Here is a 14449-nt window from a genome sequence, read left to right on the forward strand (position 1 = left end):
TCTTTTTAATGTATGCCGTGCTTTGTTCTGGTGGAGAAGGTTTTGCTGAGTGAAATGCTGAGGGTGGTTTTGTATAAAGCTGCCCAGCTCCTCTTTGCTATACTTCCCAGAGGTCAGTTGAACATATGTCCCCAGAGATTTGGAAGTTACCACACGCAAGTTTCATCAGAACCATGGGCACCCCATCCCAAATGAAAGTCAATTTGCTAGCTTCAGTTGTTTTTCCCTTCCTAGAGAGTACTTAAGCTTTAGGCTAATAGCTAATTTTGTGTTTCAATCTGCTCCTCAAATGTTGAAACAACAGCTATCACCATTTGTACACCAATTTTCTAAAATATTCATTTGAACTAGTTCACATTTGCAGAAAAAAGTTTTTAGTTTTGCTTTGTAAGCTGCATGGGTAGGAAAGTGTATATTAAACTACGCATTTATACTTGTTGCTAACACTGCTTTGAGATATTTATCATTTCATATTCTCAAACCAACCTGTTTGTTTTATTTTCAAAGTCCCAGGGCCCCACTCTATGTAATGAACATCATGCCAAACTCTGCAACACATTCTCAAAATATAATTCAAAGAGCCTAATTCCCTTGTAACAAGGATTTCTAAGCTTTATCATTCTCCAATGACTCATTTTCATTTCTGCATTAAATGTTGGAAGACTTCATCCTAAAAAACCAAAAGTGAATATTAGTTCCTCACTTAACTTACTGCAGGCAGAACTTATACCACAGAGACAGGATTCTAATGGTGGTAATCCACATAATTAAGTGTGGGAAAGTCTAAATACAAATTATAACACAAAGAACATATGGTTGGCAAATACATCTTCTCTGTTGCTCTTCTGTGACAACTTGTCACCTTTCTTATATCTTTTTCTCTTCCCCATCATTTTTTAAATGATAGCTGACTGACTCAGAATGCCAACACTACCATTTACTAATTGTCTGATTTTGAGCAAGTTAATTTGTTCAGCCTTTTCACATCTGATGAACAAAGAAAAAAAAAGCACGAACCTACAGATAGATTAAATGAAATAAAACTATTTAGAACTATTCATAAGCTGCCTCCAATAAATGCTACTTAGGTTTTCTTGTCCCAGAGGAGTCAAGTTTTCTCAACTCCTCTGGGACAAGAAAAATTACCCTGATAGGTTGTTCTATTTCAATCAGCATACTACTAGATATTGTTGATCCTTTTTTTTTTTGTTTTATCTCTGAAGGTAAATATCATCCTTTTCATATTGGAGTTCATTTCATTGTCTTCTGACAAATTTATTTACCTCTGGACTTTTCTATACCCAAAACATCATGCATTCTGAGATCATATCAACATGCCTTAAAACACCACTTCAATCAATATCTTTCATTTTCCAGAATTTCCAAATAAATCCCTGACATATGAGAGCAGGAAAAGGAATGTGCATCTTTGACTGCCATAGTATTTTGTAGTGTGCATAAATACGGCAAATGCTCAACCAATCATTATCTGTGATATACACTTTCCCCCTGGAATTGCCCTGTGCTTTGCTGTATCCATATGCCTTTCCTAACATAATCCACCTTGCCAAGAGTATCCTTCCACATCTTTGCAGATATCTAAATTCTGCCTATAAGTTAGCTTCAAAGATAAAGAAGTACTCTTCACTTACTCTCCAGGACTCCTTGCACACAAACCCAAAAAAGGAAAATTATATTGGTTGGCTTTTATTACTGTATTTAGACCGCATATATATATATATCATGATTGGTGCCTTAAAGGAGAGAATATAGATAATTAATCAGGCAGACTAAGGACTCTCCACTCTCTCTTAATTTCTGGCCTTAAAGGATGTGGCCTTTTCAAGCAGTAGAGAGATATGATTTTAGATCTAAGTTTATACTTATAGTTTGAAATATATACAATGCAGACCTATGACTGTATATTGATTCTAGATTATTAAGGCCAAAAAATCAGTTAATGCATTTTTAAAAGATTAAATCCAGCTGCATAAAGTATTGCTTTACTTTGTTTTATAGCATTTTGTACCAATTCTTTAGAAAAGTCCTTGAAAAGTTTGACTAGGAGAGGATTCAGGCATTCTGAAGGCACTGGAAAAAATATTTTAACAATAATATATAACTTTCATTCCTTAATTGCACCTCTATCTATTATTACAAGCATGTGGCTTGGCCAAGATTAACTAAATTTGACATAAATTATCCCACTTTTAAGGTTCAATTTAAATTCAATATGATAACCTCAAAGAGAGAAGGAATTCTCCATTTTTACTACCATCTCTGGCTTTTATTATTTACTTGACTCTATTTATTTCCTGATTTACACAAAAAAATCACACTTTAGTCACCTGAACTTTATATAAATAAATAAATACTTTAAAATATGTTGCTTTTATTACATATTTAAGTCTTCATCATCCTCTTAAATTTTCACCAAGGGTTGGGGTAGACACACATTACTCAACAGGGCCTTCAATGCCCCTGCTTCCTACAATTGCTTAATTTCATCTATTTAGGCATCACTGTCAATGCTTTATTCCAATGTTGCTCACATTTTTAAACTTCTAGTCCATGATCAACCTATGTGCCCATCAAAAGATCAATGGATAAGGAAAATGCAGGGTGTATACACAATGGAATAATATTCAGCTGCAAAAAAAGGAAATTTTACCATTTTTGATAATGTGGGTTAACCTGGAGCAAATTATGCTAAGTGACATAAGCAAGGCACAAAAAGACAAACATGCATCATTTCACCTACATGTAGAATCTAAAAACGGTGAACTCATGGAAGTAGAGAGTAGAATCGTGGTTACTTGGGGCCAGGCAGGTGGCAGGAGGTGAAAGAGGGAATGAAAAGTTGTTGAGCAAAGGATACAAAGTTTCTGATAGGAGGAGTAAGTTTTAGATCTACTGCACAGCAAGATGACTACAGTCAATAACAATGTATTGTATATTTCAAAATAACTAGAAGAGTAAATTTTAAATGTTTCACCATAAAACATGATAGGTAAAGGAGGCAATGAAAATGTTAATTAACTTGATTTAATCATTCTAAATTGCATATATATATATTTAGAAATCACTTCCTATCCCAAAAATGTATACAATTATTATTTGTTAAAACAATATTAGTTTAAAAATAGTTTTTAAAACATCCTGTTCTATGATGCTTTTCGCCACGAAGTCCTTATGGGTTTAATCCTAACTGTAGGAATAGTTTTAGACCTTTTAGTATTACAATTATTTTTATTTGATCAATACTATAAATACTGTTGCAAATAATGCAATACATTAGGTCAGAAAACTAATGAATTATTTCATAGCATCCTTCTCTGCAAAGATGCTTAAGTCAATTATCTCCCAACTCAGGGTGAGTTACCATCCTATCTAGTGTCATGCCCAGGAAGTTAAGGAGCAAACTATCTTCCTATTTTTCTCTATGTGGACTAGTCATTGAGGTCAATTTTGTAGGGTAATTCCTCCAAAGACACATTACACTAACATAATCCCTAACTTCTTGCTCTTTCATGAGTTAATATGCCTAAATTCCTTACAATAAACATAAAACTAGGTAGGCTTTACTATGGGAATATTTTAACATGTGTATACATATTTAATCTCACCAATTGAAGTGTAAGAGCATTCAATACAATGACTGAGTCTAATAATATTTATCTACTTTGTGTCTAAATAGGTACCTTTACCTTCTTCTTGCTTAACGGTTGTCTTGTTTCCAAGGTAGAGGAAGTAAAGGCTCCTCTCCCTTAAACCCGGACTAGAATTTAGCCACCTAGATGAATTATGAGCCTCTCAAATCCAAAAGACAACACTGAACTTGAGTTTCACCAGAACCCTATCTCTTTTTATTCCCAGCCAATTCTTCTTCCCACAGCTTGCCCAATTTTATGTAAATGAAATCAGCATTTATACATTTGCTTAGGCCAGAGATCTGGCTCTCATCCTGATTCTTCCTACTCCTTTATCCTTTAGATCCAATCTAATACCAAGACATATTATTGTGTGTATAAATGGATTTCAACTCTATGTATTTGAATCCCCTGCTCCTCAGTTCAAACCACCTTCCTCTTTTCTCTTGGACTACTGTGATATCCTATTTACTGGCTCTAATGCTTATCTTATTTCCCTCCAAACTAACTGCCAAACAACATTCAGTAGGAAAATTTTACAAATGTATATCTGATTATATCATTTCTTCTCATTCCCTTCCTCTATTGTTAATATCCTTCAGTGGCTTCCCACTGTACCTAAGGTGAATACAGAGTAAAAGACCCTGCACAAGCAGCCTTTTGCCTAGCTCTCTCTTAATTCTCCCCTTCATCCACTTTGTTACACCCAATATAACTCATTTCCTTAGGCATTCTGAGCTCCTTGAGGCTTTTAACAAAGGGTGTTTGCTAGTTGAAGCACTAGTACAGAAAAGAGTCTTCTACTGTGACATAAAAATCTTGTCACAGTGATTGGGGTAAACTTGGGCTAAAGGGATTTGAAGGCAGGGGATTAAAAAATAACTACTCAAAGCAACTTTACAATTGTGAAATCCATAAATTCAAATTGAGAAACTGCTGTCAAAATCATGACTCCAGGTAGTGTTTTTCAAATGTGTGACTATCAAATCCCAGTAACAATATTGTTGATGTGTATTATATGGCCAAGTATACAGTTGTAATCCTAGCACTTACTGATTACTGTGTGATATCTAATTTACACAGGAACATCTCATTTAGAACAATACCTATCTTTCTGTTTTGTTTTAAATGAGGGACATTTATTTTTGAGTATGACACATTTCCTCTGATTTGGAAGTCCAAATTTAAAAAGAAAGTGCATTTTCTAAGTGAGATTCTTCCAGAGTAAACCACCTCCATGTTAATGTATATAGCATTTGACAGTCTGAAGCCAGCTTTTTACTATATAAAGTAAATATGAGGTAATGATTGAAAAGGAGGCAAAATCGCAGGGTTACAGTCTTTTTACTGCCAGAATCAAATAGTCTCATGCCCAGTATTTCTGGACCTCATCACTGGTAACACTATCTAGCAATTTCACGTTTCTTGTAGATATGCTTATAAATCGGGCCGAGGGCCAGTTTCAGAACTACCACAAAAGGACAAGAGTGCTCTGACCTGAACAACTGTGCTGAGATCACATAACAACTCACACCAAGGAAACTAAATACAGCCAAAGATTTCCAATAAAAATGCAACATTCCAAACTATCATCAAATTCAGCTTCCTACCGAATAGCATTTTAATGAATAATGAAACAGGAAAATTCATGAGGCAAATAGGCCTGGAACTCTTCTGGAGGACTTTCAGTCAGGATATGTTTTCATGTGATGTCAAGCAGTGGTTCGGATCAGCTCTTTATATTCCATAGTTTGCCAAGATAGGTAAGAAGCAAGCCCATTAATGTATTAAGCTAATGGAGTCCACTCAAACTGCCAAAATAAAAATGGCATAACCAAAAAGTTAATGTGTTTTTTTCCCTAGAATTTATTTTTATTTATTTTTTGTATTTCGCCTTTCAGTACTAAGTAACTATTACACCAGGTACTGAGTTGGGTGCTAAAAATAGAACAAATGATATGAAAATCTATTCTCTACAGTCATTCCCAGTCCAATGAAAAAAAATTCCATAAGTAAATTATCAAAAGTAGAATGGAAAGCTTGATGTACAAGAGGAATACAACTGAACAGGAAGGAAATTCTTGACACAACTCAACTAACAATAGAAAAGTTATGTATTACAGTGACCAGAGGAGTCTGGGCGGGGTACAGCCAAATGGACTTCAAGAGAAACGGACATTTAAACTTTGGAGGGAAAAGGAGTTAAGTAGGATGTAAGGGTCTTTTCTTAGGAAAGTGATGCACTTAGCTGAGGATTACAAATAATAGGCATATGTAGTTTTCTAAGAATGGGCATTTAATAAGTCATAAATACTAATTGACAATAAAAATAATAGTTGGTACTTATGGAAGGTTTACTTTTTACTTTTAAGTGTGACATACAGATAGCTGCAGTTGATCTTACAACATAGATGGAACTGTTTTCCCATTTTTCAGATAAAATATCACGAGGCACTGAATAGTTAAGGAACATCTTCAAATGAAAATATCAGCCACAGGATTTGACCCTAGTCATTTGAAAAATTATGCCTATTTCATTATAGAACTTCTTATAGAGATGAAAAATACAATAGAAATAAACAAAAAACTGGCTAGAATTCACAGCAGATTTGATACTGCAGAAGATAACATCAGTGAACCTGACAGTGTTGAAAACTATCCAAAATGGAAAAAAGAGAGTAAATATAAAACAAATAGTAAAGAGAAGCATCAGTAATGTGTAGAACAATAAACTATAGTTACTAAAAATAGATCAGTAAATTCCTGGACTTGGGGTGAGAGGAGGACATCATGTTGCGTACACAACTGTAGACATTTATCAAAACACATCATAATGCACACTTAAAACTGGTGAATATTATTGTCTGTAAATTACTCTTTAATAAAATTGATTAAAGGGAAAAATAACCAAATGGATAACTCACAATTTGGCTTAAAAGATGGTTGATATAATATAAAAATAAAAAAGAATTTATTTAATTCAAATAATATTTAAATAACATTAAAACTTGTAGAAATCTGGCCTTTCCAAATTTCACTGTTAGGAGGTATTTGAATGTTAACTTCTCTTCATAACTTTGGTATACTACAGTCTTCTGGAGTTAGTATCCTTTACTATATAGTCTCTAAATACATTTCCAAATAACCAGTACAAGTTTGCACAAATAATTGTGCTGAAGATAACTACTGCCAATAATCTAATCAATTATAAAAATAATTTAAGCTTGCAATAAACCCACCCTATGATTTTTTTCATTTCAAATTCCATAACATGGGGAGAAATGCCAGATATAGGTGATGGTGGGATGGAGGCAGCAAACCACTTTGCTATGTATGTACCTATGCAACAATCCTGCATGTTTTGCACATGTACTCCAGAACCTAAAGTACAATAAAATAAAATAAAATAAAAACAGACACAATAACACAAAAAACGCATTGTATTATTGTAAAACCTCCATGATTACAATGTAGTTTAAGAATTGGGGATTACATTAAACTTTTAAAGTTGTAGCTTCTGTAAATTAAAAAAAGCACTGAATGGATTTTACTTAAGAAGAATTTTATTATTGAAAAAGGCTTTTTTTTTTTTTTGAGACGGAGTTTCACTCTTGTTATCCAGGCTGGAGTGCAATGGCATGATCTCGGTTCACCGCAATCTCCGCCTCCTGGGTTCAGGCAATTCTCCTGCCTCAGCCTCCTGAGTAGCTGGGATTACAGGCACGTGCCACCATGCCCAGCTAATTTTTTGTATTTTTAGTAGAGACGGGGTTTCACCATGTTGATCAGGATGGTCTCGATCTCTTGACCTTGTGATCCACCCGCCTCGGCCTCCCAAAGTGCTGGGATTAGAGGCATGAGCCACCATGCCCGGCAGAAAAAGACTTTAAAATTAAAAATGACAGGTACAAGCAAATATGACAGATCTTTCCTTAAGCTAACAAGCAAAATTTATTGCAGTTCTCTGATACCATTAAACATTTACCTGTCTTGTTCTCACATTATCTTTGCTTTCCTTTAGGAAGAAGCATAGCATTTTCTGTAAAAGGAACAAAGTAAGTGACACCTTTATTGAAAATGCCAGTATGGCACAATATAAAGGGCACAGAATGAAATATCTTCATTCCATTCAGACCAATACACACTACCACATGTTAAACAGCATGTTTATGTAATGAAATAGAATGCCAAGCACATAAAGGGTTGCAATGAAATAAATTACACTCAAATTCTTTCTCACTACTTTATTATGCGAATGGAATCTCATTTTACTTTCTCTTTTTTGGAAATCAGAGTTTGAGAGAATATTTAAAGCTTAAATCTTTCATTACTGCAAACAAAAAACCATCCATTTAACATTTCAGTGTATGTCACAGATTCAGTTTACCAGATAACTTCAACCAACCCAAAAATTAAAGGAAGAAAAGAGGTGGAAGAGAATTAAATTACATGATTTTAAATGCATAGTCTAAGTTGTAGTTTCTAATATTTAAAGAGTTTATAAATAAATATCAATGTTAATTAACATTTATTTAGGTTTCTGATAGATTAGCTTTATAAAACTGTTACTACTGTCTAATTTATATCCAGATAGAAATAGTTCTTGTTTCAATACATTTTGAAAATAGACCTTTTGTTTTCTTCTCTTCAAATTCTAACAAAAAGTCCCAGCACTTTAAATATATCCAGTAACTTAAATATTCTCAGCACCCTGGCAGAGAAAATTACAAAATTTCTTACCGCATATTCTTTTTTTTCCCCAGACAAATTAAATACATCTGTTATTTGGGATTGCTTTGTATAATTAATTTTCTTTGATGATCTATAAATCTTTTGAAAAATAAAAATGAAGTATGTTTCCTTAAGATTATTCAACATATCTCCAAACGTCAAGTTAGAAGTTAGAGCTTCATCATGGCGCTTATTAAAGGAAATAGAGAGTAGATCTTAGAACAGACCCTATATTACCTGTTAAAGATAGTTAAGCTTCTCACCTATAAAATGAGGTAGCTATCTACACTGACAGACACTATGCAGGAGCTAATCTGTCTGTCACTATTTTTCCATAGGTATGTTGACTTTAACATACAAACTTGGTGATAGAAGACTAGTTTAACTTAGAATTTGCAGTTTTCAGCAACTTATTCACAGATTCGTAAAGTGACATAGCACAATATTGGTATTACAGTAGAAAATGCTTTGTATACATTTGTAACCTCTACATTTTGAAATTCATTTCACCCTTCTACTGAAAACAGATCAATATTTAAATAAATTTAGGGTTATTTATTACTAAGATGAGCCAAGTACATTTCATCCTTGCAAACGGATCATAAAGTTTTATTCCACGGTATAACTTCTCTCGGAGTCTGTCACTTTGATTCCTAGCATTTCACTTAACTAAAATGATAAATATTGGTACTGTGTTTGTTCTTGTAGATTGTAGTGAAGTATGAGAGAAAAAAAATTTTAATTTCTCCTAGCACACATTTGTTAGAGTCGAGTGTCAGTTTGAAAGAGCATCAGAAAGCTGAAATTACACCTTTCAGTTTCTGTAGGAGAGGGGCATTCTGTGTGTGGTAATTATTTGCCCTTCATAAGCAAGAAAAAGGACAAGACTACTCAGTAATGCCACAACAAACATTATAATAATAGACGTGATAAAATATATGTTAAATAAATAATAAGACCTGAGAAAAAATAACTAGCAAGAAAAATACACATATCAGGCTATTCTATATCAAGGAGAGGACTGTTGGATACACACAACGTATCTGTATTCCATGAGCTAGAAAAAATTCTGAAAGCCAAGGGAGATAACCTGGTTCGATGAATTGCTGATCTCAGGTGACAAGGCAAAACCCAAAATGTTAAACTGTGAACCAAAGTAACTTTTGAATTATTGTTTCTAAAAATTATATTTCTAAAATATGACAAGGACTAACATAATTTTGCATGAGACGAAATGAGTAGTCCCTCCAATCTAGTATTTAGACTTTAAAGAAATAATTTTGGAGGTAATTATGATAGTTGCCTTCCATAGTTTCATTCTCAAATGATTAGGGTGTGAACTGAGATACCTCACTACTTAATAATGTACCAGAGCTTTTCCATCCATGAATGTAAATATTTTTAAATTTTAAAAATAGATCTTTTAAAAAATATAATATCATTTGAGATTGCAACTTATAGAAAAGTAAAGCTCCTTTAGTTGAAAAGGAAGAGCCTTGCTTCCTATACACAGATACCTCCTCAATATGTGAGGTATTCTGAGTCACCTTCATGATACCTTAGGGCTTTAAGAAACAAAGCTTGCAAACCACTACATGACTTAGAAGCCTACTTCTATTTCATACTCAAATTTCGATAAACATGAGAAGACAAGTTTAGTAGGTTTATATGAGTAGAGAAGTTTTGCCGTTCATCTGTCTTAAAATAAGACTTTTCAACATCTAAAGTTGCCCTTTAGTTCTCTAAGATTCAGAAATATGTATCCAACTGCCTACTCAAAACTCTTATGTGAATCTCTAAAGGGAACATCAAGTGCAATGTATTCAAGACTAAACTCATTTCCTTAGTAAAGAACATTATCACCCACGCAACATCTCAAGAAGGACGCCAGGAGTTGCTTTGATCACCTCCCTCTCATTCACCCATAAACAATTTCCAAACATTCCTAAACCATGCCTGTTACTCTCCCTAAACCTTTCTTTCTCAATTCCATCTATGCTTCCTATTCTCCATCTCTATTTCACTAACCTTATTCAATGAGCTACCCCTATGTCCATTTCCAAGCTACTGTAATACATTCTAATAGGTCTTCCTTCTCACCTACTTTTCATGTTCTCTAATGCATTTTTTACACATAGCAATTAGTAATCCTTTTTAGTGCATATCTGACCTTAGTGTTTAAAGTTCCCTGTTTCAAATCTTTCAGTCGTTCTCTACTGCCTTTAGAATTAAGAACAAAACTCATAATATTGTCTAGAATCATTTAATTATGTCACTAGCCTCCTTGGTCCACCTGTACTCCAGCAGTATTAGCACTCTCTCTGTCTCTTAAGTACTGTTAATTTCTCCCTGCCTAGGGCTTGGCACAAAGGAGATCAGATCATCCATTTTCATGCTATCATATATATCACAACAATAATTCAACATGCAATTCTGTTTTTAACATTTATGTTTAGTATTAGCTACACTCTCTGTATTACCCTCATATCACAGCAAATAATGTCTAGAGCTGAATTAGCCTCTATCCATTTTATTAGTAAATAATAATCTGGAATATGAGGAAGAATATAATCTACCTTTCATTTGGGTATCATAGACTTTTGACCAGATTTAAACATTTTCATCCTTTTTATCTGCAAAAAGTATATATATCAGCCTCACTTGGATGCTGAATCTTCCCTTCTCTCTTTGTCTGCTTCCCTACATCTGTAATGAGGTTGAAGAATGTTTAAAATCATACTTACAAATGTTTTATTTGTGCATATGATGTTATATACACAGATTCTACTAGAGAATAATTATGATTCACATGTGTATTTTAAAAGCTATTCTGAATATAAGGCTCAACTCTTCAATGTCCTTTTATACAACAGGCATATCAATACCTATTGAAATGATGAGCATTGCAGAAAAGGAGGATGGTAGAAGAAGAATATGTATTCAGGTCACTAAATTTGCCAAAGACCATAATCTCAGATCCTTAACTCCATCAAGCATCAGTGAATCTATTTTTAATTCATTCCTGGATATTTAGTTGTAAGTGTCTCTAGTTCACTTACAGATATTGATCTGTTCAAAAGCAAGGAAGCCTTTATTGCCCCATTAATTTTTGATCCTCTGCCCCTCAGCAACCCAGCATATTATTTAAATAAGTGTGGCTAGCTGAATCACTAAGATTTATGAAAAATATCCATACTTGAAGTATAAAACTATTGATTTGGGGCAATTCATTATAAGTAAATGTAAATTAAATAGTTTATTTTAAGAAATTGTGTGTGAGCCTTCTTTGGATAGCTACAATAAAAGTAACCTAGATTTAAAATAATCAAATAATAATAATAACTATTATTAATAACATTTTTGGAGTATTTCTTATATGTTAAGTAGTGTGCAAAATTTTCTGTAGATGTAACATAATTTAATCCTAATAATAAGCCTATGATTCAAGGAGTATATTATTGTATTGTTATTATCTTTCCTTATTTTTTTTTTTTTTTAGGAAACAGAGTCTAGCTCAGCTGCCTTGTCACCCAGGCTAGAGTGCAGTGGTGCAATGATACCTCACTGCAGTCTCAAACTTCTGGGCTCAAAGGATCTTCCCATCCCAGCCTCCCAAGTAACTAGGACTACTTGTATGAGTTACCATGCCAAGTTCAATTTAAGAGATAATGAAATAAGACATTTTATTAGTCCGTTTTCATGCTGCTGATAAAGACATACCCAAAACTGGTAAGGAAAAGAGGTTTAATTGGACTTACAGTTCCACATGGCTGGGGAAGCCTCAGAATCATGGCAGGAGGTAAAAGGCACTTCTTACAAGGCAGTGGCAAGAGAAAATGAGAGAGAAGCAAAAGTGAAAACCCTGATAAACCCATCAGATCTCATAAGGCTCATTCAATATCACAAGAATAGCACAGGAAAGACAAGTCCCCTTGATTCAATTACCTCCTACAGGTCTCTCCCTCTACACATGGGAATTCAAGGAGATACAATTCAAGTTGAGATTTGGGTAGGGACACAGCCAAACCGTATCAGACATAGAAAACTATGATACTTGATGAACCTCACCCAAAGCAATGAGGAAAGTAAGAATTCATACCCAGGCTGAATGCAAGTAGAGATGATGATTCAAGTATACTGTACTGGGTTTCAGTGACAATGAAAATGTAGAAAACCTCTTCAATTTTCTGTTCCTATGCCACTATCTTAGTCATGCAGGAAGCAGAAAGAAAGTTTCTGACCCTGAGGACATACAATCCTAGCACAAAAGCAGTAGCTTAAGAAGTAAATAGACAATATTCTATCTTCTTACCTCTAAAAATTCAGTTTGCATTAAATTCAGTAATTCATTTGTGACGTTTTTGGAAGCATGACAATAATTAATGAAACAACATTTTTGGAAAATCTATTAAATCTATTTTTCTAGGTTATGGCTGAGGCATGAATAGCAATCTCAAAGAGCAAGATTATCTACAAATAGCTATAATTGAAGGCACTATTTTTTTTTAAATGCAGTAATTCCCAGAATTGAAAGATTGTTTTTCTCTAGAATATTCAAGGAAGACTTCAATAGGTAGTGGATATGAGTATAGTCTTGAGAAAAAGTTAGAATTTCAAAAAGTAAATGTTAATGAAAAGGGCATTTTATATCTTCTAAAATTTGAATGGTCATATAAATAACTCAGACATATTGTTAATGTACAGATTCTAATTAAGTAGGTTTCAGTGGGACTTGAGATTTTGCATTTCTCTAAAATGCTCTGAGATATGATGACGCTACTGGTATGAGAACCACACTTTGAATAGCGATATGGTTTAGCTGTGTCCCCACCAAAATCTCATATTGAATTGTAGTTCCCATAATCCCCACAAGTCGTGGGAGGGACCAGGTGGAGGTAATTGGATCGTGAGGTTGGTTTCCCCCATCCTGTTATTACGATAGTGAGATAGTGATCTCATGGGATCTGAGGGTTTTATAAGGGGCTTCTCCCCTTGCTAAGCACTCCTCCTTCCTACCTTCATGTGAAAAAGGACATGTTTTATTCCCCTTCCACCATGATTGTAAGTTTTCCGAGGCCTCCCAGCCTTGGGAAACTGTGAGTCAATTAAACCTATTTCCTTTATAAATTACCCAGTCTCAGGTATGTCTTTATTAGCAGCATGAGAACATACTAATACAAGTAGCATGGTAGTGCTAGACATATAAAACAGTATGAGCAAGTATAGAGGCAAAAAAGAATCATTTATGCTTTGCATTAGTCAGTAGCACCCTTTCCTTGGAGAAGCAATGGATGAAAAGGTTTATTTAAGTCAAATTATAAAGGGGTTTGAATGACAAGTTACTATTCCAAGATTTTATTTCAAGCACAAAACTTACTTTCATTGCTTTATCAAAGAAAAATATTCCCTCATTGACAAGAGCAATGTTAAAAAGAACTTAAGGATAAAGTGATTTATCAGTTTAATTATGACTAGTATGCCCTCTCTTATTAGAGAAGGCATATTGCAAGCCTTAAAAAAAATTTAGATGAAATTATTTCAATAATTATTTCCTAACTAATCTCAAATTTACTTTAAATGCATACCCATATCAATGATTTTTCATGTTTCCATGTCAATTTTTGCAAATTGTTATAAAAATATGCAAATTTTCTAAAATTCTCAAATATGCTGTGGGAATTAATCACTAGTAGTCTGGAATTAAATATATTTACTTATTATAAGTAACCCACCATAGTAGATTGACTAAAAAAAATCTGTTTCTACAGAAAAAGCTAAATGAATGGTTTTTGTTTTCTAAAATGAGGTATTACCTAAACTATTTATTATTGGTTCCAAATGTTTTATTCACTCAACCCATGATTCCAATATAGCTTATTCTTTACAGCAGAATTAGTTTTCTAGTTTAATTGAAATTTAAAAAATGTTATTCTGATAAACTAATACCTAATTGGCTTGGAAGAAAATTTAGTTTAGGAACAGAAGACATGCAGATTTTATTATAGGACTTGAAATTTATGAATTTTGAAGGACTGATTTACAAAGATAAAATTGAAAATGGTTCATGA

General features: G+C 33.6%; 1 protein-coding gene across 6 annotated transcripts in view; it reads right to left on the bottom strand.

The window, feature by feature from the left end:
* The window catches only part of GALNT13 (polypeptide N-acetylgalactosaminyltransferase 13), a 598306-nt gene that overhangs the window by 481168 nt on the left and 102689 nt on the right, over window positions 1–14449 (bottom strand). For 3 of the 6 annotated variants that reach the window (XM_064382748.1, XM_064382747.1, XM_064382746.1), the window contains exon 4: window positions 12140–12193. The exons of the other annotated variants lie outside the window; for them this stretch is intronic. In XM_064382748.1, the coding sequence (XP_064238818.1) occupies window positions 12140–12193 (54 nt within the window). The remainder of the gene's footprint in view (window positions 1–12139; window positions 12194–14449) is intronic. 6 annotated transcript variants of the gene reach the window in all.

This window comes from Aotus nancymaae, unplaced genomic scaffold (assembly GCF_030222135.1).
Source record: "Aotus nancymaae isolate 86718 unplaced genomic scaffold, 86718_ANA_hifiasm-v0.15.2.pri h1tg000029l, whole genome shotgun sequence".
Taxonomy (NCBI): Eukaryota; Metazoa; Chordata; class Mammalia; order Primates; family Aotidae; genus Aotus; species Aotus nancymaae.